General features: G+C 36.4%; 1 protein-coding gene across 1 annotated transcript in view; it reads left to right on the plus strand.

Moving 5' to 3' along the window:
• LOC130239999 (adhesion G protein-coupled receptor A3) overlaps nucleotides 1-22153 on the plus strand; it is a 150016-nt gene that overhangs the window by 30184 nt on the left and 97679 nt on the right. The window contains exons 4-7 of the mRNA XM_056471414.1: nucleotides 1-10; nucleotides 370-441; nucleotides 2378-2541; nucleotides 2891-3149. The exon at nucleotides 1-10 is cut by the window's left edge and continues 62 nt beyond it. Coding sequence (XP_056327389.1) covers nucleotides 1-10; nucleotides 370-441; nucleotides 2378-2541; nucleotides 2891-3149 — 505 coding nt within the window. The remainder of the gene's footprint in view (nucleotides 11-369; nucleotides 442-2377; nucleotides 2542-2890; nucleotides 3150-22153) is intronic.

Genomic DNA, 22153 nt, shown 5'->3' on the forward strand with positions numbered 1-22153 from the left:
TCTCCAAACTGTGAGTGTTTTCTTTCTGTGTGCGTGTGTGTATGTGTGTGTGTTCATGTGTGTGTGCACGTATCTCTGGGAGGATTCATTACTCATGATTCATCATTTGTGTGTGTGTGTGCGTGCCTGCGTGCGTGCGTGTGTGTGTTTCTCTGTGAGGATTCATCACTCTTGATTCATCTTTTGTGTGTGTGTGTGTGTTTGTCTGTGTCTGTCTGTGTGTGTTTGTGTCTGTGTGTATGCATACCTTATGTATGTGTCTGTGTTCGTGTGTGTGTGTGTGCGTGTGTGCATGCATGCATGTGTGTCTGTCTCTGTGTGTGTGTGCGTGTTTGTGTGTGTGTGTGTGTGTGTGTGTGTGTGTTTCAGGAATCTGTCTGGGAATATCTTCTCCACTCTGCCGGAGGGTTTGTTCACACACATGCCGTCTCTGCGAGCGCTGTAAGACACACACACACTGCTTTAAAGAGCTCACACTACAACAAATACAGTCGTTTGTAAAAAACAAAACAACAACAACAAAAGTTATTCATTTTGTTAAGTGATGTTGATTGCTTTTGTTGTTGGCTTGATTGAAAACCTGAATTAATTATTCTTATTTATTAAACATATTAAATCAAAACATATTAAAGTTTGATATGTGCTATTAAAACATCACCGTGTAGGAAAGTAGAACATCAACACAGTAAACAAATAAACAAATAGAAGTTGATTCTGATTCATTAGTTCAGTTCAGCATCGATTCATTTCAGTATAGATTCAGATCACTTTAGGTGCGTTCGACTTCATGCAGCGCTGCGCAGATTGATCGAACTCTGTCTTAAAGTGGTGCACGCTGGTTTGAAATGTTGTCCGGATTGATGCTGTGCCGACGCCACATGACTGTCACATGTGGTATCAAAGTACCACGACAGTGCTCTGAGATCAGACGACTGATTCAGACCCTGCAGCATCTGAAGAGCGACTGCAGGATCTCTGATGACGACACCGATATAACACGATTGGCCGAGTTGACCACATGACAACAAGCACGTGTGTTTCAGGTTTATTATTGGACAACTTTCGATTCAAAAGTTTTTAAACAAACAATTTACTTTTCATACCTCTCTATCTAGTACACATCATGCTTATTAAAAGACTACAAATACTTTACTGCAGTGATCATGTTTTGTTAAATAATCTGATTATAAAGGCTAGCTTGTTTGCACAGGTTTATTTTCAACCTTTTTTATACAGACTGTTTACTGCATTCAGCTCCATGAGCGATTTAAATGATATATTTTAGTGAACAACCCAAATATTAACTCAAATAAGTCTTAAGACTTGAAATAAAATGATTATCATCATTGATTCTGCCACCCTAAAGGTTTCTTAACAAATTAAGTTAAAGGACTACTTTATTAAATAATTCTAAAATGATTTATATGATTATAATAGATATATTTTATTTCCTGTCTAGCCCTTTATCCCTGCTCTTTCTGGGAAACGTCTACTCAAAGTGGAGCTCTCTTATTGTAGGATTGTCCTTTTGTTTAATCTTTTTGGATTAAAGTGCTTTTTTGAAAATGTGTTCATTATCTAAAATAATTTTAATCATCGTTAAAGACTTAATCAACACTTTGTTTTGAGTTTTCTTTAATATATATTGGAAAGTTTTATATCTATAAATGTACATAAATGTAAACCCACTTTTAGCATATTCAAACAAGAAGTATTAGCCTATAGAGATGTTTAAACCTGGAATTTGTGTTTATTGCTTTATATTTAATAGGCCTGTTCATTTATGTTTATATTAGCCTCTCGTTTCCCCTTATTTCTCTCATGAGTTTGTTATATATTTAATTCATTATTCCCTTATTGTTTAAGAATGAACTATAGTTTGTAGAGACTGTATTCTGATTTATTTGTAAATCTTTTGTTGTTATAAATTAAAAAATTAATAAAAAAAAATATGATGACGCCATGTGATCGGTCATCATGACTGCAGCAACTTTGAGCCCTGAAGTGTCCGGTTGTCTGGCTTGACAGCTCCGTTTTCAACTCCGCCCCCGCCTGCGCTCGGCTAATCTCGTTGATCACCGGCCCAGGCTGTGCTTCATGTCGAACGCATCTTTTAATTCAGCAGTGATTCAGTCCAGTTCAGTATTTATTCAGTTCTATTCTATGTTGATTCAGTTCAGTGTTGATTCAGATCACTTTCATTCAGCATTGATTTGGTTCAGTTTAGTATTAATTCAGTTCAGTTCAGTGTTGATTCAGTTGAGTTGAGTTATTGCTGGAGTTGTTGTCTTTATCAAGCTGAGTTCAGGTCATGTTCTGCATTAATCTGACAGTTTTCTGTGTTTGTGTTGTGTGTGTGTGTGTGTGTGTGTTTCAGGAGTGTGGCCACAGATTATCTGTTCTGCGACTGTCAGCTCCTCTGGCTCTTGTCGTGGTTCAGATCTCAGTCTGTTCGTGTGGGAAATGAATCAGTGTGTGTTTATCCAGCTCGCCTGCGTGGACTGGAGCTGCACAGGCTTCAGGAGCAGCAGCTCACCTGCGGTAACACTGGCACTCATTGGAAGTGTGTGTGTGTATGTCTGTGTGTGTGTGTGTTGTGTTGATTGTTAATATGTACAATACACACAGCAAGACTGGTGACAGAGTGGTTTGATGAACATGAAAGTAAAGTTGAACATCCCCCATGGCCTGCACAGTACCCAGAACCTAATATTATTAAGCACTTTGAGTTGTTTTGGAGGAGCGAGTCAGGAAAGGTTTTCCTCCAGCAGCATCACGTGTGTTGAGTGGATGTGTGTTTATGTGTTGTCTGTATGTGTCTATATACAAATATTGTGTGTGTACAGTATGTGCTTTGTGTTGATGGTGTGTGTGTTTGTGTGTGTGTCAGAGGGCCCGCTGGAGCTCCCGGTCCTGCAGCTGATCCCCAGTCAGCGTCAACTGGTGTTCAGTGGGGATCGTCTGCCACTGCAGTGCACAGCCTCATACCTGGACCCGTCTGTCACACTGAGCTGGAGCCACCAGCACAGCCCCGTACACACACTGCGGGACCGAGGAGTGTGTGTGGAGGAGAGTAGCACACACACACTGCAGGACAGAGGAGTTTGTGTGGAGGAGAGCATTATACACGACTGCTGCCTGATCACCAGGTCAGAGCACACAAACACCACTCTTAAAATCACACACTTGTTCAGTTCTCTGCTTTTAAACAAATCAGTTGAGTGAATGAATGAATGAATGAATGAATGGCTCACCCATAAAGACACTTGTTTGTTCAGTTCTCTGCTTTTAAACAAATCTAATCAAATGAATGGGTGGATGAATGAATGAATGAATGAATGAATGAATGAATGAATGAATGAATGAATGAATGAATGAATGAATTCATTAATTCATTAATCATAAAGACACTTACTTGTTTATTTCTCTGTGTTTGAATGAATCAGGTACTGACTCATAAAAGCATGTGTTGTTCAGTTCTCGACTTTGGAACAAATTGGATGAATGGTTAGATAGATGGACGAATGAATGAATGACTCACCCATGAAGACATTCACTTGTTTATTTCTCTCTTTTTAAAATCAACTGGTTGAGTGAATGAATCGGGGACTCATAAGGTTCTTAAAGGCATTACTTGTTCTGTTCTCTGCTTTTGAACAAATCAGATGGATGGATGGATGAATGAATGATAAAGACACTCATTTGTTTATTTTTCTGTGCTTGAATGAATCAGGTACTGACTCATAAATGCATTAGTTCAAATCTCAGCTTTGGAACAATTGAATAAATGAATGAATGATGAAGACATTCACTTGTTTATTTCTCTTTTTTTACAAAATGAACCAGTTGAGTGAATAAATTAGGGACTGATTCATAAAGGCATTGCTTGTTCTGTTCTCTGCTTTTGAAAAAATCAGTTGAGTAAATGAATGAATGAATGACTTATTCATAAAGGCAGTTGTTTGATTAGTTCTCTGCGTTTAAACAAATCAGATGAATGGATGGATGAATGAATGAATAAATCACTCATAAAGGCACTCACTTGTTTAGTCTTTTTGGTTTTGAACAAATCTAATGAATGAATGAATGAATGAATGAATCACTTATAAAGATCCTCACTTGTTCAGTTTTTGGGTTTTGAACAAAACGGATGAATGAATGAATGAATGAATGAATGAATGAATGAATGAATGAATGACTTATAAAGTCACTCGTTCAGTTTTTTGCTTTTGAACAAATCGAGTGAACGAACGAACGAACGAATGAATGAATGAATGACTAATAAAGACACTGTTCAGTTTTCTGTCTTTGTATGAATCGTGTAAGTGAATGAATCAGTGACTCGTGAATGCCGTCTCTTGTTCACTTCTCAGTTTTTGAATGAATCAAGCAGAGTGACAGAGCTTCAGGGCTGTTAGCACTGATCTGGATTGTAATAGTTTCTGAAGTGAAGTGAGTGGTTCTTCACCTTGATAACCTGTGATGGGGATTAATCATCTGCTTTTGTCTGTTGAGATGATCAGTTGTGCTGGAACTGAACTAGCTCACTCCGTCCATTCGTCAGTGCCTACATTTATCACTGGCCCTGTCAATTGATAACACACACTTGCTGTTATTAAATATCAAAGCAGAAGAGATAAAGGTCCTTTAGCTGGATCACTGATTTATCTCTGTCCTTCTGGAGATTAGAGCTGTTTCTCTTTAATGAATAAATTATGATGATGCAGAGACTTCTCAGATTCATGCATTGGAGCTAAATGGACTGTAACTATGTCCAAAATTCATCATGCATATCCACACTTCATATCCTATGTAGTTTTAGATGGTTGTTAGGGTGTTCTATGGGGTTGCTATGTAGTTTTAGATGGTTGTTAGGGTGTTGTTTGTGGCTGTGTTGTAGTTTTCAGATGGTTTTTAAGATGTTCTCTGCAGTTGTTTTGTAGTTTATAGATGGTTGTTAGGGTGTTCTATGCAGTTGCTTTATATTTTTAGATGGTTGTTAGGTTGTTCTTTATAGATGTACATGGTTGTTAGGGTGTACTATTCTGCTATTTTGTCATTTTAGATGGTTGTTAGGGTGTTTAATGCAGTTGCTGTCTAGTTTTTGATGGTTGTTAGGGTGTTCTATGTGGTTGTTATATACTTTTAGATGGTTGTTAGGGTGTTTTATGCAGTTGCTGTCTAGTTGTTGATGGTTGTTAGGGTGTTCTATGCGATTGCTATATAGTTTCAGATGGTTGTTAGGGTGTTATATGCAATTGCTGTCTAGTTTTAAATGGTTGTTAGGTTGTTCTCTATAGTTATACATGGTTGTTAGGGTGTTTTATGCGGTTGCTGTCTGGTGTTTGATGGTTGTTAGGGTGTTGTATGCGGTTGCTATATAGTTTTAGATGGTTGTTAGGATGTTCTATATAGTTGCTTTGTAATATTTAGATGGTGGTTATGTTGTTCAATGCCGTTATTGTGTAGTTTTCGATGGTGCTTAAGGTGTTTTGTGTCTTTATGTAGCTTTTAGATGGTTTTTAGGGTGTTCAATGCAGTTGCTGTGTACTTTCTGATCGTTTTGTTTAATGCAGTTGTTTTGTAGTTTTGTAGATGGTTGTTATGGTGTTTAATGCAGTTGCTGTGTAGTTTTTGATGGTTGTTATTGTGTTCTATGCGGTTGCTATATAGTTTTAGATAGTTGTTAGGGTGTTGTATGTGGTTGTGTTGTAGTTTTTAGGTTGTTAGGGTGTTATTTGCTGTTATGGTGTAGTTTTTGATGGCTATTAGGGTGTTCTCTGTGGTTGCTATATAGTTTTATATGGTTGTTAGGGTGTTAAATGCAGTTACTGTCTAGTTTTTGATGGCTGTTAGGGTGTTCTCTGTGGTTGCTATATAGTTTCTGATGGTTGTTAGGGTGTTCTATGCTGTTGCTATGAAGTTTTAGATGGTTATTAGGTTGTTTTGTGTAGTTGCACAAGGTTGTTAGGGTGTGCTTTGCAGCAATTTTGTCATTTTTACATGGTTATTAGGATGTTTAATGCAGTTACTGTGTAGTTTTTAGATGGTTTTTAGGGTGTTCAATGCAGTTGATTATGTAGTTTTAGATGGTTGTTAGGTTGTTCTGTATAGTTGTACATGGTTGTTAAGGTGTACTATACAGCTATTTTGTCAATTTAGAGGGTTGTTAGGGTGTTTAATGCAGTTGATTATGTAGTTTTAGATGGTTGTTAGGTTGTTCTGTATAGTTGTACATGGTTGTTAAGGTGTACTATACAGCTATTTTGTCATTTTAGATGGTTGTTAGGGTGTTCAATGCAGTTGATTATGTAGTTTTAGATGGTTGTTAGGTTGTTCTGTATAGTTGTACATGGTTGTTAAGGTGTACTATACAGCTATTTTGTCAATTTAGAGGGTTGTTAGGGTGTTTAATGCAGTTGATTATGTAGTTTTAGATGGTTGTTAGGTTGTTCTGTATAGTTGTACATGGTTGTTAAGGTGTACTATACAGCTATTTTGTCATTTTAGATGGTTGTTAGGGTGTTCAATGCAGTTGATTATGTAGTTTTAGATGGTTGTTAGGTTGTTCTGTATAGTTGTACATGGTTGTTAAGGTGTACTATACAGCTATTTTGTCAATTTAGAGGGTTGTTAGGGTGTTTAATGCAGTTGATTATGTAGTTTTAGATGGTTGTTAGGTTGTTCTGTATAGTTGTACATGGTTGTTAAGGTGTACTATACAGCTATTTTGTCATTTTAGATGGTTGTTAGGGTGTTCAATGCAGTTGATTATGTAGTTTTAGATGGTTGTTAGGTTGTTCTGTATAGTTGTACATGGTTGTTAAGGTGTACTATGCAGCTATTTTGTCATTTTAGATGGTTGTTAGGGTGCTCAATGCAGTTGGTTATGTAGTTTAGATGGTTGTTATGATGTTTTATGTAGTTGCAATGAAATATTTAGATGGTGGTTATGTTGTTTATTGCAGTTATTGTGTAGTTTCGATGGTTGTTAAGGCGTTTAATGTCTTTATGTAGCTTTTAGATGGTTTTAGGGTGCTCTATGTGGTTGCCATGTAGTTTTAGATGATTGTTAGTTCATTTGACGCTGTTAATGTGTTGTTTTTGATGGTGTTTAGGGTGTTTTATGCACGTTTTATGAAGTTTTTAGATGGTTGTTAGGGTGTTTTATGCCGTTTCTTTGTATGTTATGTGTTGTCAAAGACTATTTTACTTATTTATGTATGGCAACAGTATCTCCATGCAGTAAAGGACCACCAAATCTGTGTTTCTGAAACTAATGAAGACTTATTTAGCTTAACCTAATGAAGATTTAAATTATTTAGCCTGACATGTTTACTGTTCCAAAATCTTTAAAATGTTTCATTAAATAAAATATATGGTGTTCAGTGTTGTTTTATACCCAGACATTTAAAGAGCACATTTTAAACCAGTCATCACAGTAACGTGATATTTTTATCCAAGGTTATCATACCGTCAGGATTGCTGGCTGTTTTCCAGCTCCAGCAGATGTGCCTCAACAAGCCTCTAAGAGTTCTGCAGTATTACAGCGCTTAAAGAAACATATGCTGCATGCTAATGATGCCGATAATGTGCCACATGCAGAGCATTAAACACTTTCCGGACCACCGTAACTCTCTCTGTGTCCCCTAGCCGCATGTGTTCAGATTTCAGGATCAAAACCACAATTATATAGAAAAATATTGAAAGCAGTTCTCAGTACTGCATTATAGTTGATGCATCACCTCACTTTTCTACTGTAGATCTGCATTTCTGTAATTAACAATGTCAGTTTGGCTTTTTTTAGCCGTATAGTTTTGTTGTGATTAAATAATAATAATAATAATAATTAGGCCACAGCCGTAACATAATGGTTGTTAGGGTGATTAATGCAGTATCTGTGTGGTGATGATGATGATGATGATGATGATGATGATAATAATAATAATAATAATACAATTATAATGCTAATAGCTGTCCTTAATATCAAATGTTGCATTATAAAACTCTTACATAACTGATAATAGTAACAGCAACAAGGATATTACTATTATTATGTTATTATTTTATTATCATTAAGTTTAAATTACTTCTGCACAATAAGCATTAAACCATTAAATGTTTATTTAATAATTATTAACATCAACAGCACATATTTTATTATTCTTGTTACTTATTTATTTTATAATTAATTATTTTAAATGAATGCTGTAAAATTCATCTTCAGATATCAAAACATTTAATGCTTATTTAGTTGTTACTATCAACAACAACACAATTATTGTTGTTGTTATTATTATTATTATTATTATTGTTAATATTATTGTTAATACAATTATTTTAATGGTATTAAGTTTAAATTACTTCTGCAAAATGAACGATAAACCAATAAATATTTATTCAATAATTTTTAACATCAACAACACAATTATTATTATTATTATTATTTTAATATTATGTATTTTATTATAATTACATTTTAAATGACTGTTGCAAAATTCTTCTTCAGATGTCAAACTATTAAATGCTTATTTAGTTATTACTATCAACAACAACTACACTGTTGTTGTTGTTATTATTATAATTTCATTATTATTTTATTATTATTATAATGTCATTACGTTTAAATTGCTTCTGCAAAACTAATGTTAATCCATTACATGTTTATTTAACTATTATTAACATTAACAGCAAAACTATTATTATTATTATTATTATTATTATTATTATTATTATTGTTGTTATTGTTATTATTATTATTATTGTTGTTATTGTTATTATTATTATTATTGTTGTTATTATTATTATTATTATTATTATTATTGTTGTTATTGTTATTATTGTTGTTGTTGTTAATTAATTTTATTTTATAATTATTACATTTTAAATGAATGCTGCAAAATTCATCGTCAGATGTCAGAACATGACAGAACATAAATAAATGCTTATTTAGTTATTACTATCAACAACAACACAGTGATTGTTGTTGTTATTATTTATTATCATCATTATCATTATTCTTATTATTATTGTTATTATTATTATTATTATTGAAATAAGCATTATAACTAATAAAAAAATGCGTGCGTGCGTGTGTGTTTGTGCGTGTGTGTGTGTGCGTGTGCGTGTGTGTGTATGTATGTATGTATATGTATATATATATATATATGTATATATGTGTATATATATATATATATATATATGTATATATATATATATATATATATATATATATATATATATATAAATATATATATATATATGTAATATGTATATATATATATATATATATATATATATATAAATAAATATATATATATATATATATATATATATATATATATATATATATATATATATATATATATATATATAATGAAAGCATGTTATGTCTCAGAAATCTAATATTAAAGAAAACCTCAATTATATTGCTCATTATAACTGTAAACATACATTAGTGAGTACTATTGTAATTTTCCGCAAACTCACACGTCCCCTCATTAGTGTACTCGGCCATGTGTGATTATTAGTGTGCATGCGTCATTGAGCCGGCGTATGAAACTCAATTCCCTCTCGGATTTCAATCTTAATCTGAGCGAGACTTTCTGAAGTCTGATTATAAAGAGAGCTGAAGCAGACAGATGAGTCAAACACTAAAACACAGCTCTTTTAATGCTTTATTTTCTAATGATATCTAATAAAATGATTCATATTTAATAATATCTAATAATATTTCAGCTACCCCTCGAGCTAATAATAATAACATATGCAAACATAAATGTGGGTAGATTTTAAATGCAACCTGTGAAATAGCAGTGTAATTTAATGCAAGATTTAATTAGCATTTGCAATCCCTTAAAATAATTCTAACTAAAATATATCAGCTGGAATTCTGTTCATTTGTTAATGCAATAAGGATGGCGGGATCGTTTTCCTTAAATACATTCACATCCATGATTAAATTGAAATAGCATTTGCATGCTTGATAATTAATTTACATGTATGTTAAAATTAATTTAGATTGCATTAACATATTCACCTGTTATTGCAGCGTTACATTAGAATCTCATTACTGCACATTACATGTTAGATTAAATTGATCCAGTTTCATGCTTCTGTAGTCAGATGCTCTTTAATGGACAGTTGAGGTCAGAATTATTAGCCCCCCTTTGGATTTTTTTTTTCTTTTTTAAATATTTCCCAAATGCTGTTTAACAGAGCAAGGAAATGTTCACAGTATGTCTGATAATATTTTTTCTTCTAGAGAAAGTCTTATTTATTTTACTTCAGATAGAATAAAAGCAGTTTTTAATTAAAAAAAAATTTTCTGTCAATATTATTAGCCTCTTTAAGCTATATATTTTTCAATAGTCTACAGAACAAACCATCATTATACAATAACTTGCCTAATTACCCTAACCTGCCTAGTTAACCTAATTAACCTAGTTAAGCCTTTAAATGTCACTTTAAGCTGTATAGAAGTGTCTTGAAGAATATCTAGTCTAATATTATTTACTGTCATCATGACAAAGAGAAAATAAATCAGTTATTAGAGATGAGTTATTAACACTGTTATGTGCAGAAATGTGTTGGAGAAATCTGCCCTCTGTTAAACAGAAATTGGGGCGAAAAATAAACAGGGGGGCTAATAATTCTGACTTCAATTGTACATCAGATGTGTTGGGAGAAATATTGACAGCAGTTCATCTGGATGATATCTCACTTTTCTGCTGTACTGATACCAATTCATTCATTCATTTCTTTCCTTCGGCTTAGTCCTTTATTAATCAGGGGTCGTCACTGCAGAATGAACCACCAACTTTTCCAGCATATGCTTTACTTAGTGGATGCCCTTCCAGCAGCAACCTGGTACTGGAAAACACCCAAACACGGTCATTCTCACACACATACACACACACACACACACACACACACACACACACACACACACACACACACACACACACACACACACACACACACACACACACACACACACTCATACACTACAGCCAATTTAGTTCATCAATTCCCCTATAGCGCATGTGTTTGGACTGTGCTACCCCTGAGCACCCAGAGGAAACCCACACCAACACAGGGAGGACATGCAAGCTCCACACAGAAACACCAACTGACCCAGTCGGGACTCGAATCAGCGAACTTCTTGTTGAGAGATGATAGTGCTTACTACTGAGCCATCGTGCCGTCGATATCAACTCAACTCAATTTATCTATAAAGCCCTTTCAACACCACACCAAGAAGAAAATGAATGAATGTTTTAGCCAAAAAGTGACGGAAAATCCAAGCTAAATATCTAAACACATGACACTGACAGTTAAGGGGTTAAACAGTCAAATAAGTGGAGCAAACCATCACAAACAAACGGGGAAAAAGTACACTTAACCCAAACATACACCACCGGCCAAACTCTAAAGAGAGTCACTTTGCGACAGCATGTGAGAGAGGTTTGTCTACTGTCATCTTTAAGGTGTGCGTTCGTGTTTCAGGAGGCGTGGCTTTGGACGGCAGGGGAGGGACTGTGTTTCAAAGATATTATGCTAACCAGTTAACATTGCGGTTGATCACCTAACTGCACCTTTAATGTGAGGAAACGACAGATGTTAGATCAACACGGAATATATATTATAACAATAAGCTCACTCTATGCAAAGGTATCCTAATGCATTGTTCAATACAGAGCAGTGCTACATTTTCAACTATGGCCGTCAATGGTTTTCAGCATTCTTCAAAATATCTTCATTTGTGTTCAACAGAAGAAACTCTTTGAAGCCACTTGAGGGAGAGTCAATAGTGAGTCGATTTCATTTTTTAGTGTGAATGACCCTTCAGAGTGACCCTGATGCAGATACTGCAGCTCTAGTTCTTTCAGCACTGCAGACGTGTTTGATTGACAGCTGTCAGGTGTGCTCGTCAGATGATGATGATGATGATGTGTACACTCAGAGCTGCTCATTATCTGCTGTTGTTGTGCGGTCGGCTTTAATTCTCCTCTGTGTTTTCTGTGCTTTATTCTAAGAGCGGCTTCTGCAGAGCTCTGATGGATCTCTTCACTCTCTCCTCCTGATTAGGCCTCAGTTAATCTGTGCTCGTTTGGTGGACGTGCACTCACACACTGCTACTCTGCTTTTACATTGCACTCTTGTTTGCAGGACACACACACACACACACACACACACACACACACTGCTGCTCCGCTTTACACTGCAGTGTGTAATGTTGATCTAAAAAGGAGCGGCCCCGTTTCAATCCAGCAGCCAAACATAACACACACGCACACACAAACACACACTCTTTCTCCCTAACACACACATACATACTGTATACTATTCTTTCTCTCTCACACACATGCATGAGCACCCACACACACACACATGCACACAAACATATTCATGCACACAGACACTATTTTTATCTCACACACACTCACTCTAACAAACAATCACACACACTCTCTATCTCTGTTACTATTACACACACACACACACACGCACACACACACACACACACACACACACACACACACACACACACACACACACACTATATATAGGTGTATATATACAGTGCTCAGCATATATAAGTACACCAGAAAACATTGCCTATATCCACTGAGAAATGGACACAAGTATTCATTTTCCAATTGGGGTGTACTCAGTTATGCTGAGAACTGTATATATATATATATGTGTATATATTAGTGGTGGGCCGTTATCGGCATTAACGTGAGACTCTTATCACGCGATTAAAAAATATCGCCGTTAATCTATTCTCAAAGTTGGGTTGGGAGCTGGGTCTGTTCTACATAAGCTATGATGACTTTCATCTTGATATTTTAGCGCTGATGTAAACTTGGCAAAATTGCACTGTAGGGGGCGAGAACGAGTCTTCGAACCTGTGTGTGTTCCTACTGTGAAATGACCACATCAAACGTGACGTGCTAACATGGATGCAGTTCACTAGAGTGAATCTGATTAACGTTAGCTCCACATCTGACTATCAGGCACCTGTAGAGTTCATGTGTTCCAGTAAAACAGATGCAAATAAAATGGAGCGGGTGCTTTTTAAAATGAATGATGGTGAATGAAAATAAACTGGTCAGCCGTCTGACAAAAGAGTGCCCTTCTGAATCAAATCAGCAGGATGCCCTTCTGGATCTTTCACTAACTTCGAAGATATGACTGACTACGCTTACATGGACATCAGTAATCTAGATATTTACCTTAGACAATAATATAATGAAGGTGTTTATGTGAAGTGCTTTCTTGGAAGAGTTTCCTGTCATTTTGGGTGACTTTAACTGCAGTTTGGCAGTTTCACATTGACACATGCATCATTCATACTCTGTGACAAACTAGGGTGTTAGACACAAATAAGGAGTAAGGACTGGTGAGAGTGTTATGGAATTTAATAACGCTCGCTGAATGGACAGAAAAAACTTCCGCATTTCGCAGTGTGTGTGCATGCGGTCCTTTACTGATAGTAGTGTGTGTGGATCTTGTCAGAAAATATGGTGAAAAGTCCTACATGACGGTAATAGTTTAATCGCTGTGTTTACTTCAATAATGTCTCTAATATCTGCATACTCCACATGTCTTAATTCCATTTCTGTTTAGTTCAGTTATGACTTAAGTCAGATTAAGGTCATCAGAAATCGCTGTGTCGAGCTTATGTAGGCCTACAGTTCAACATTCATGTTCAACTGAATAAACAGTAAACACAAGCACATCTTATTGAACATCATTTATTTTCATCACCAATTATCATAGTAGAACAGTTTCTCCAGCAGTTTGTGATGCATTTTAGAAACAGGAGATGAGCCCCTGGTCTAATGCGAACCCCGGCTTGAGAAACCCGTTCTCAAACACTTCCTTTTAGTTATTATTTGAGTAGCACACATATTCTGAATGCCTTCTGCAGAGTTCAAATGAGCCATTTTAATCTAGATTAAGCTCGATTAATTCCAAGATTATAGTGAGAATAATCTAGATTAAAAAATGTATCTATGCCCTGGTGCTATTCTATCTATAAGTTTCTATCTGACATTTTTGTCCAAATTGAGTTATTGACATATTCTTATTAAATGACAGCTTATTTACATTATGGGACGTTTTTTAATAAGTTGTTTACATTTTAAGACTTTTTATTTTAAAAAACAAATGTTACACACATACTGTTTGCTGTGGAATGCCAAAACTTTGAAGCTCAATATCTCAAAATCATTCAGAACGCAGACAGAACCTTATAATTCCAAGGTGACGATATATGCTGTCTAATAAATAAATGTGTAATCACATCCAAATTAAAAGTCTATACTTACTGTGCATTTAAATACACACACATGCATGTATTTGATAAATAAAACATGCATCAAGTATTAATTATACTTAATTTTTGTATTCTTTATTTGAACAGTTTTGAAATGAATGTGAATTCAGTAAATGGAGTTGATTCGGAGCTCATCAGGACTCTTGTTCTCTCTGATGACTTTTGCTGTCTGTGCTGATTGGCTGTCGGTGATGTGATGCGGTCACCATGGTGACAGGAGTTTAATTCTCTCATCATGACTCAGTTCGTGTCTTTCTCTCAGAGAATGAGATGAGAAACACACAAATCTTGTAAATACACGTAAATGACATTCATAAATCAGCAATTTTCTATATTTCGTGATTCATGTGTTTATTTTTCACTGTTTATTTCTGCTTTTGAATTAGGATAGGATAGGAGAAACTTTGTCCTGGGTAAAAAGGTGCTACAACATTGCTCTTAGCAGACAATAAAATAAAGAAAACAAGCAAAACAATTAAGAACAAACCTTGTTTACAGAATAAGACCATATATACATATATAAATATGAAATATATAAAGCACAGAACACAGTCAGTTGCTGATGTAGTGCAGGTGCAGTGTTATTGGTAGAGTTTTATTGTGGTAGGAACAAACGAAAGCTTCAGTCTATTGGTCTTACACGTTGGCATTCTCAGTCTTTTTTCTGATGGTAACAGCTGATATTGACTGAAAAGAGGATGTTTGGACTCAGCACTAATATGTATTGCTCTTCTCATGTTCATATAGAGTCTGTATGGGCTCATCTTGTTTTATTCCCATGATTTTCTTCGCTGTTTTTGAATATGAACCAATTGAACAGACAGGGCGATGCAGTGGCGCACTGGGTAGCACGTTCGCCTTACAGCAAGAAGGTCGCTGGTTCGAGCCTCGGCTGGGTCAGTTAGCATTTCTGTGTGGAGTTTGCATGTTCTCCTCGTGTTGGCGTGCGTTTCCTCCGGGAGCTCCGGTTTCTCTCACAGTCCAAACACATGGTACAGGTGAATTGGGTATGCTTAAATTGAGTATAGTGTGTGTGTGTGTGTGTGTGTGTGTGTGCGTGTGTGTGTGTGTGTGTGTGTGTTTGTGTGAATGGATGTTTCCCGGTGATGGGTTGCGGCTGGAAGGTCATCCACTGCGTAAAAACAAAAATGCTGGTGGTTCATTCTGCTGTGGCGACCCCAGATTAGTAAAGGGAATCAGCCGACATGAAAATGAATGAATGAACAGACAGATTTCCAAAGCAGACTGTAATTCCATAGCAAATAAGACTTGCAAACATAGCTCGGTAAAAAACAAGCAAGATATTGCCACCCCATACAATCTCAGCCTTCTTAAAAACAAAGCCTCTGTTGTAGTTGTGTGCACAAGCTGTCAATGTGAGTTCTCCATCAAAAAACACTGTATAGAACCCCAGGTCTGTAAGATGTCACTTGCTTTTTGGGATTTTAATCTTTCCTCCAACAACTTTTAACCTTGAAAAGTTGAAAAGCAAACATTTCTGCACATGTGTAATAGTGTGCAGTGCTAGATTGTCTGGGTTGGTGTTGTATATTACGCTACAGAAACCTTCTAATAAACTTAGGGCTGGGTGATTTGGCCTTAAATCAAAATCTCCATTAGTTAGTTGAACATTTAAACTTGAAGGATTATTTTATTTATTTATTTATTTTATTGTTGCCCTCATAGTTCACTGACAAGTTTTGTATAGTAAAAATGCTCACTTTAAATGAAGGCTGCTTTATTTGATTTTAAAATAATTGAAGGAAACACACACTATCTACTACCGCTGATTATTTATTGAACATCAACGTTGAACACCTGAAATTGAAAAACACTTTTGTCTTACAAAAAAAAGTCCATATTTTAAATTTCTGTCCCGAGAGCTCATGTTTTGATCATTGATTGGTCTTACACTATCACTTGATGTGATTTTGCAGGTCAGATTTCACCAAGTTTGAACTTTGCAATGCAGCGAACTATAAAACTTGTCGCACAAGTTTTCGTTTCTCTATGGTCTCTATGAGACGAAAACTGCAGTGTGACCATGACTTTAATCCATTATTTATCAGGGGTCGCCACAGCGGAATGGACCACCAACTATTCTAGCAAATGTTTTACACAGCGGATGCCCTTTCAGCTGCAACTCACTACTGGGAAACACCCATATACTCTCACATTTACACACTCATACACTACGGCAAATGTAGTTCATCAATGAATGAATGAATGTCGCCACAGCTGAATGATCCGCCAACTTATCCAGCACATGTTTTACGCAGCGGATGCCCTTCCAGCCGCAACACAGTGCTGGGAAACACCCATACACACTCATTCACACTCTTATACTCATACACACTAAAGCGAATTTAGCTTATACTGCATGTGTTTGGACTGTGGGGGGAACCGGAGCACCTGGAGGAAACCCACGCCAACACGGGGAGAACATGCACCGGATAAAAGGGCACCGAACCGTACCACTCAGTGGAAATGAGCCATTAATATGTTATTTTCATTGCCTTTAATGTGAAATAAGTGAACATTAATAAAGGAGTCTCAGATAAATAGCCATTTCAGAAGATATTTTCAGATGGCACTTAGAGGTTTTTGCATCTGAACTCTTCATATTTACAATGTTTTGATTAGTCTCTAATGTAAACATCGAGCACTTCCTGCAGCTCTCCAGCTTTTTCTGCACACGTGTCCCATATGTGCTGCAGTTTATTGCACTCGCAACCCTAAAGTCATGGGTTTGATTCCCAGGAGTGCTGATGGGCTGTATAGCAGGACCACACTCTGTGATGCTCTTACTTACTGAACTCAGACACTAGAGTGATGAAGAGTGTTTCTCAGTGTGTGTAGTGTTTCCATATTGATGTTTTCATTAATATTTCAGGTTCATTTACCTCTTGTTTTTGTTTTTGTTGGTCCTGCGAGCCTCTATAGTGGACTATTCTGATGCTCTGGATTTTGAAATATTCATCGACTGCAGCTTCACAGACCTGTTATTATCTGCAGATTGTGAGTGTGTGAGTGTGTGTGTGTGTGTGTGTGTGTGCATGTGTGCATGAGCATGAGTGTGTAAGCGCAGCTAATGAAGCGCTTTTGGAGACGATCAGGGATGGCTGGACAATACAGCTCTGTTGTGTGAATGTAGGTCAGTGTGTGTGTGTGTGTGTGTGTCCTCAATTATGCTTGCTTGTTCTACTCTTGTTTGGACTTAATGCTGTAGGAAAATGTAGTGCGTACAGATTTCACTGCCAGTATGATAGAATGTTGTGGGTGGTTGCTAGGGTGTTGCTATGCAGTTGCTAATGTGTTGTGGGTGGTTTCTAGGGCGTTGCTATGCAGTTGCTAATGTGTTGTGATAGGTTGCCAGGATGCCGATTGCTTATGTGTTGTTCGTGGTTGCAAGGGTGTTACTTTGTGGTTACTTAGATGTCATGGATGGTTACCAGGGTGTTGCTATGCAGTTGATTGTGTTGTTGGTTGCCATGGTGTTACTTTGTATTTGCTGGTTGGTTGACAGGGTGTTTCTATGCATTTACTTATAGGTGGTTTGCAAGGTGGTTTTAATATTACAGAATCTGTTTTTCCACCAGTCATAGGTTTTACACTGTATATGTTACAATTTAGAATTGAAAACAATGTAATGGCTACAAACTAAAATTAAGGAACAAATGATGTCTTTGATAAGGAATATATGAACCTATCAGTTTACATTATACTGATGCCCAATATCTAGGCTTTATTGGTGAAAATGATCAGGAATCTTGGACTATTATTGCCTTTTTAGCTTATAAGTAGAGGACAGAAACTAGCCAGACAGTAATGTGAGAATTGTGGAGTGGGCAAAATAAAAACTTAGGCCTAGGGTTAGTAAGTGTACTTTTTTATTGCTTTTATTTTTGCCATAATAAAAAACATAATTGTAGAGCAACCCATGTTCTGTTGTCATTAATATTTAACTTTAATAGGTAGAACTGTCCGAGATATGAACAAAAGCAAGTGATGCAGCAAAGTTTGATTTAAAAAATCTTGAATGGTTATAAAAATCTGTATAATCATTATAATAAATTATAAAAATAATAAATATAATTAGTTTAAACATCTTCAATGATATTAATGATATGACCCAGTTCCAGAAACTTTCTACTTCTCTGTTTATCCATCTGATTTTACTCTGTTTCTTTTGACCGCCCCCTGTCATTTAAACGAATATCTCAATGGCGAACACGTCAAGTATAAAAGCCTCGTCAGTTTCGTGAGGTGTGCGGTTAAGATGTTTGTTTGTTTGTTTTTTCTGTAGTTCAATGGTGCAGCTAACCTGTCTTCAGTACTGTTCAATTAGAATACATTTATTTTCCCACTAATATTGTGATTTTGCATTTCTCTTTGTGTGTATGTGTGTTTTTGATATTATGATATAGGTCTTAAATTTAATACTTAATGCTTTTAAAAAGTCTTAAATTTGACATTATGACATCTGCAGAAACCCTGTATTAGGTTTTCTCCTTTGTAACAGAAGAGAGATGTTTAGCTGTGGTGTGGCATCATGAGTTTGTCTTCTCTGGTGTCTCTGTAGGGGAAGCACTCTGTTATTTTTGGCGTGTGTTTGTCAGTTTAGCGCGACGCAAGCACAGCTGCCCTGCCACAGAGACACACACTCTTCAGCCCTGCCACGGAGTCACACACACACACACTCGTCAACGCGACCACAGACACACACACACACCATATGTGCTGCAGACGGGTCAGTCTCTAGTGTTTCTGCGGGCCGCTCTGAGGGTCCGAGGTCATTAATCAGCCATCTAAAGTGCTGCCAGACCACAGCGCAGAGGAATAATGTGCCATAATCAGACATCATCAGCACATCAGGATGATTTATGCTGCATTCACCTGCATAATCTCCCAGATAGACACTAAGCTGGCCTTTGCTGCACTCAGGACATTAATATGTCATAGAAAACATTTTATTGTTTCCTAAGTGTGTCTCTAATTACGAAATGTTTCTTGTCAGCTCTGTTTAATCCTTGCGTATTGGGCAAATTTACTCTTCTTTTTTGTTGTTGGTGCTGTTTTTGCCCCATTGACTTTCATTATAATCACATTTATTGATCGCAAAGCCATGACAGCAGATAATCATGCATTACTGATTGTTGCTGGTTTTCCCTGTTGGGAAGAGGTAAAATGTGTTATTTTTACTGTTGATCATCAGTTGTCAGCATTAACCCTTTAGATCAGCCTGTGCGGAAGAGTTTCTGTCTTTCTATGGAGTTCAGTGGAGTAAAACAGCAGATATCAGTGTGTGTGTGTGTGTGTGCGCGTGCTTGCAGAAATACACTTACTGTGTTTATTGGGTTCTGACAGCTGAGGGGCTTATTTTGAGTTTCTTAGACATATCAAGACCAAAGAGCTTACACACACACACACACACACACACACACACACACACACACACACTCACACACTCACACACTCACGCACACACCTTACTCCGTATAGAAGGCAGAAATTAAGCTTTTTTTTTTGCACTGCAAATGATGATCAACAGTGCAAATGATAAAGTGTCCCTCTTCCCAGCAGGGAAACCAGCAACAGTCAAGAATGCATGATTATATGACTTTGCAATCCAAAAATGTCATTATAATGTAAGTTATTAAATTTTGAACGCATTTTCAAAGCATTTTCCCAAAATGTGTGTCAAATTAAGGTTTGCCACCAAAAATCATCCCGTTTGCTGAAACAGAGAAAGTTGTGGCCAAATTAAGACTCAAAATCAGCTAGGAGTGGATGAAAATGACCCAACAGGACATAAGGGCTGAAGGTAACCTGTGCATTTTATTTTTATTTCTCATTTTAGATTAGATTAGATTAGATTAGATTAGATTAGATTAGATTAGATTCAACTTTATTGTCATTACACATGTACAAGTACAAGGCAACGAAATGCAGTTTCGGTCTAACCAGCAGTGCAATAGCAGCAAGTGCAGGATACAGGTATAAGTTATAAAGTGCAGTTATAGAAAAACTATGGTGATATTTACAGATGGATGTACTATCAACATTACAGGTTGTTTTAGAGTTACATAATATACATTCCTAAATGGACTCTGAACTTGAACACTTCTGCAGCCTCATGGCAACACCCTGTCAACCAAATTCTAGCAAACAAATTTAAAACCACCTCGCAATTCCTTGGTAACCACGCAGCAGCATGCTTTCAAATGAATTCTATCACCCTGATAAACACAGTAAATAAAGCAACACTTTGTGCAACATCATGGGAATCACATAACTACCCCCCCCCCCCCCCCAACAGCATTATTAATACAACATCAGCATAAAGCAACATCTTTTCAAGCATCTATCAAAGCAACAGAAGAGCAGCACCCAAGAAACCACATAGCAACTCCCTGTCAACAACTGAGCAACACCCTGCCAACCACACTTGTAACCACACAACATGCAACACCGTACAAATCTCTTAGCAGCATGGTTGCAACCACCAAACAATTCAGTTCAATTCAAATTTTCAATTCCCCTTTATTTGTATTGCGCTTTTACAATGTAGATTGTGTCAAAGCAGCTTCACAGAAGATGATAGTGAATTGAAACCGTGTCAGTTCAGTTTGTAGTGTTTAAGTTCAGTTCAGTTTAGCTCAGTTCAGTGTGGTTTAATAATCACTACTGAGAGTCCAAACACCGAAGAGCAAATCCAACGATGCGCAGCTCTACAGATCCTGAACCATGCAAGCCAGTGGCGACAGCGGAGAGGGAAAAATACAACAGCTTTACAATTGCATAGCAACCATAGGTGGAGCTTGTGTAAGGCTGGGAAAGGCGTAGCCTCCCCCTGGTCAGAGACCACGGAGATAGCAGCAAAAAAAAAAACTGCATTGAAAACATGTAACAGGTGTAAGGCGGAGTATGCTGCTGATGATTAACACAACACTTTAGTTTCTGTAAGTTTGTCAATCAAATTTAAAGCCCCCCTCCGCACAAAAATGGAACTGTCCAACTCCGCACTTTGCACTGATGAGCGCTGTTTTTGACTGGAGTTAGCAGCAACTCTGAAAACGAAATGGACATTTCTGATTTGCTGGTCAATGACATAAGTAATGAAATGACAAGTGAGTATTACGAGAGAGGTATAATAATATATTATTTTTGCTTTAATTTGTTTTCAGCATTAAATGAAATGCCTTATTTTGGTAGTTTCGTTGTAACGTAGTCTACCCTAGTGTAATAATCTTGTTTAGCCGAGATTTACATTTCAAAGGTCTGAAAAATATAACAGGACATTTGTTGATCTTATTTGCAGTGTTGGGGGAAAAGTAATAGACCTATATTACAAACTAAAGTCACTTAAAAAGTAGCTAAATGTGTTACTTAATTACTTTTTAAGGAAAGTAATGTGACAGTATGTGTTATTTATATATATATATGTGTGTTTTTAAGAGTAGTTTTAGGTTTAATACACTGCTTGTTTGCAGTTCTCAAGCATAAACTTAAATTTTCATAAATGGGCATGATTCGGTATACTTGTACTTTACTTTATTTCATCAAATGTAGGCCTGTAGGTTATTTGGTTGCATTTGAAACTTACTTTTGGTAACTTTTGAAACTACATTAATCATCATTACTGATCTGTATACCCCACCTACTGGCAGATAATGATTTTGCAGGTTAATTTTGCGAAGTGTTTTCTACAGGGGTGAGTAATGCAGCATAAAGTCACGAAGTCACGATTTTTTATTTGCATTTTAAAATAATATTAATCTAAAATAAACAATTACTCATGCTAGT

The sequence above is a fragment of the Danio aesculapii genome, chromosome 13 (assembly GCF_903798145.1).
Source record: "Danio aesculapii chromosome 13, fDanAes4.1, whole genome shotgun sequence".
NCBI lineage: Eukaryota > Metazoa > Chordata > Actinopteri > Cypriniformes > Danionidae > Danio > Danio aesculapii.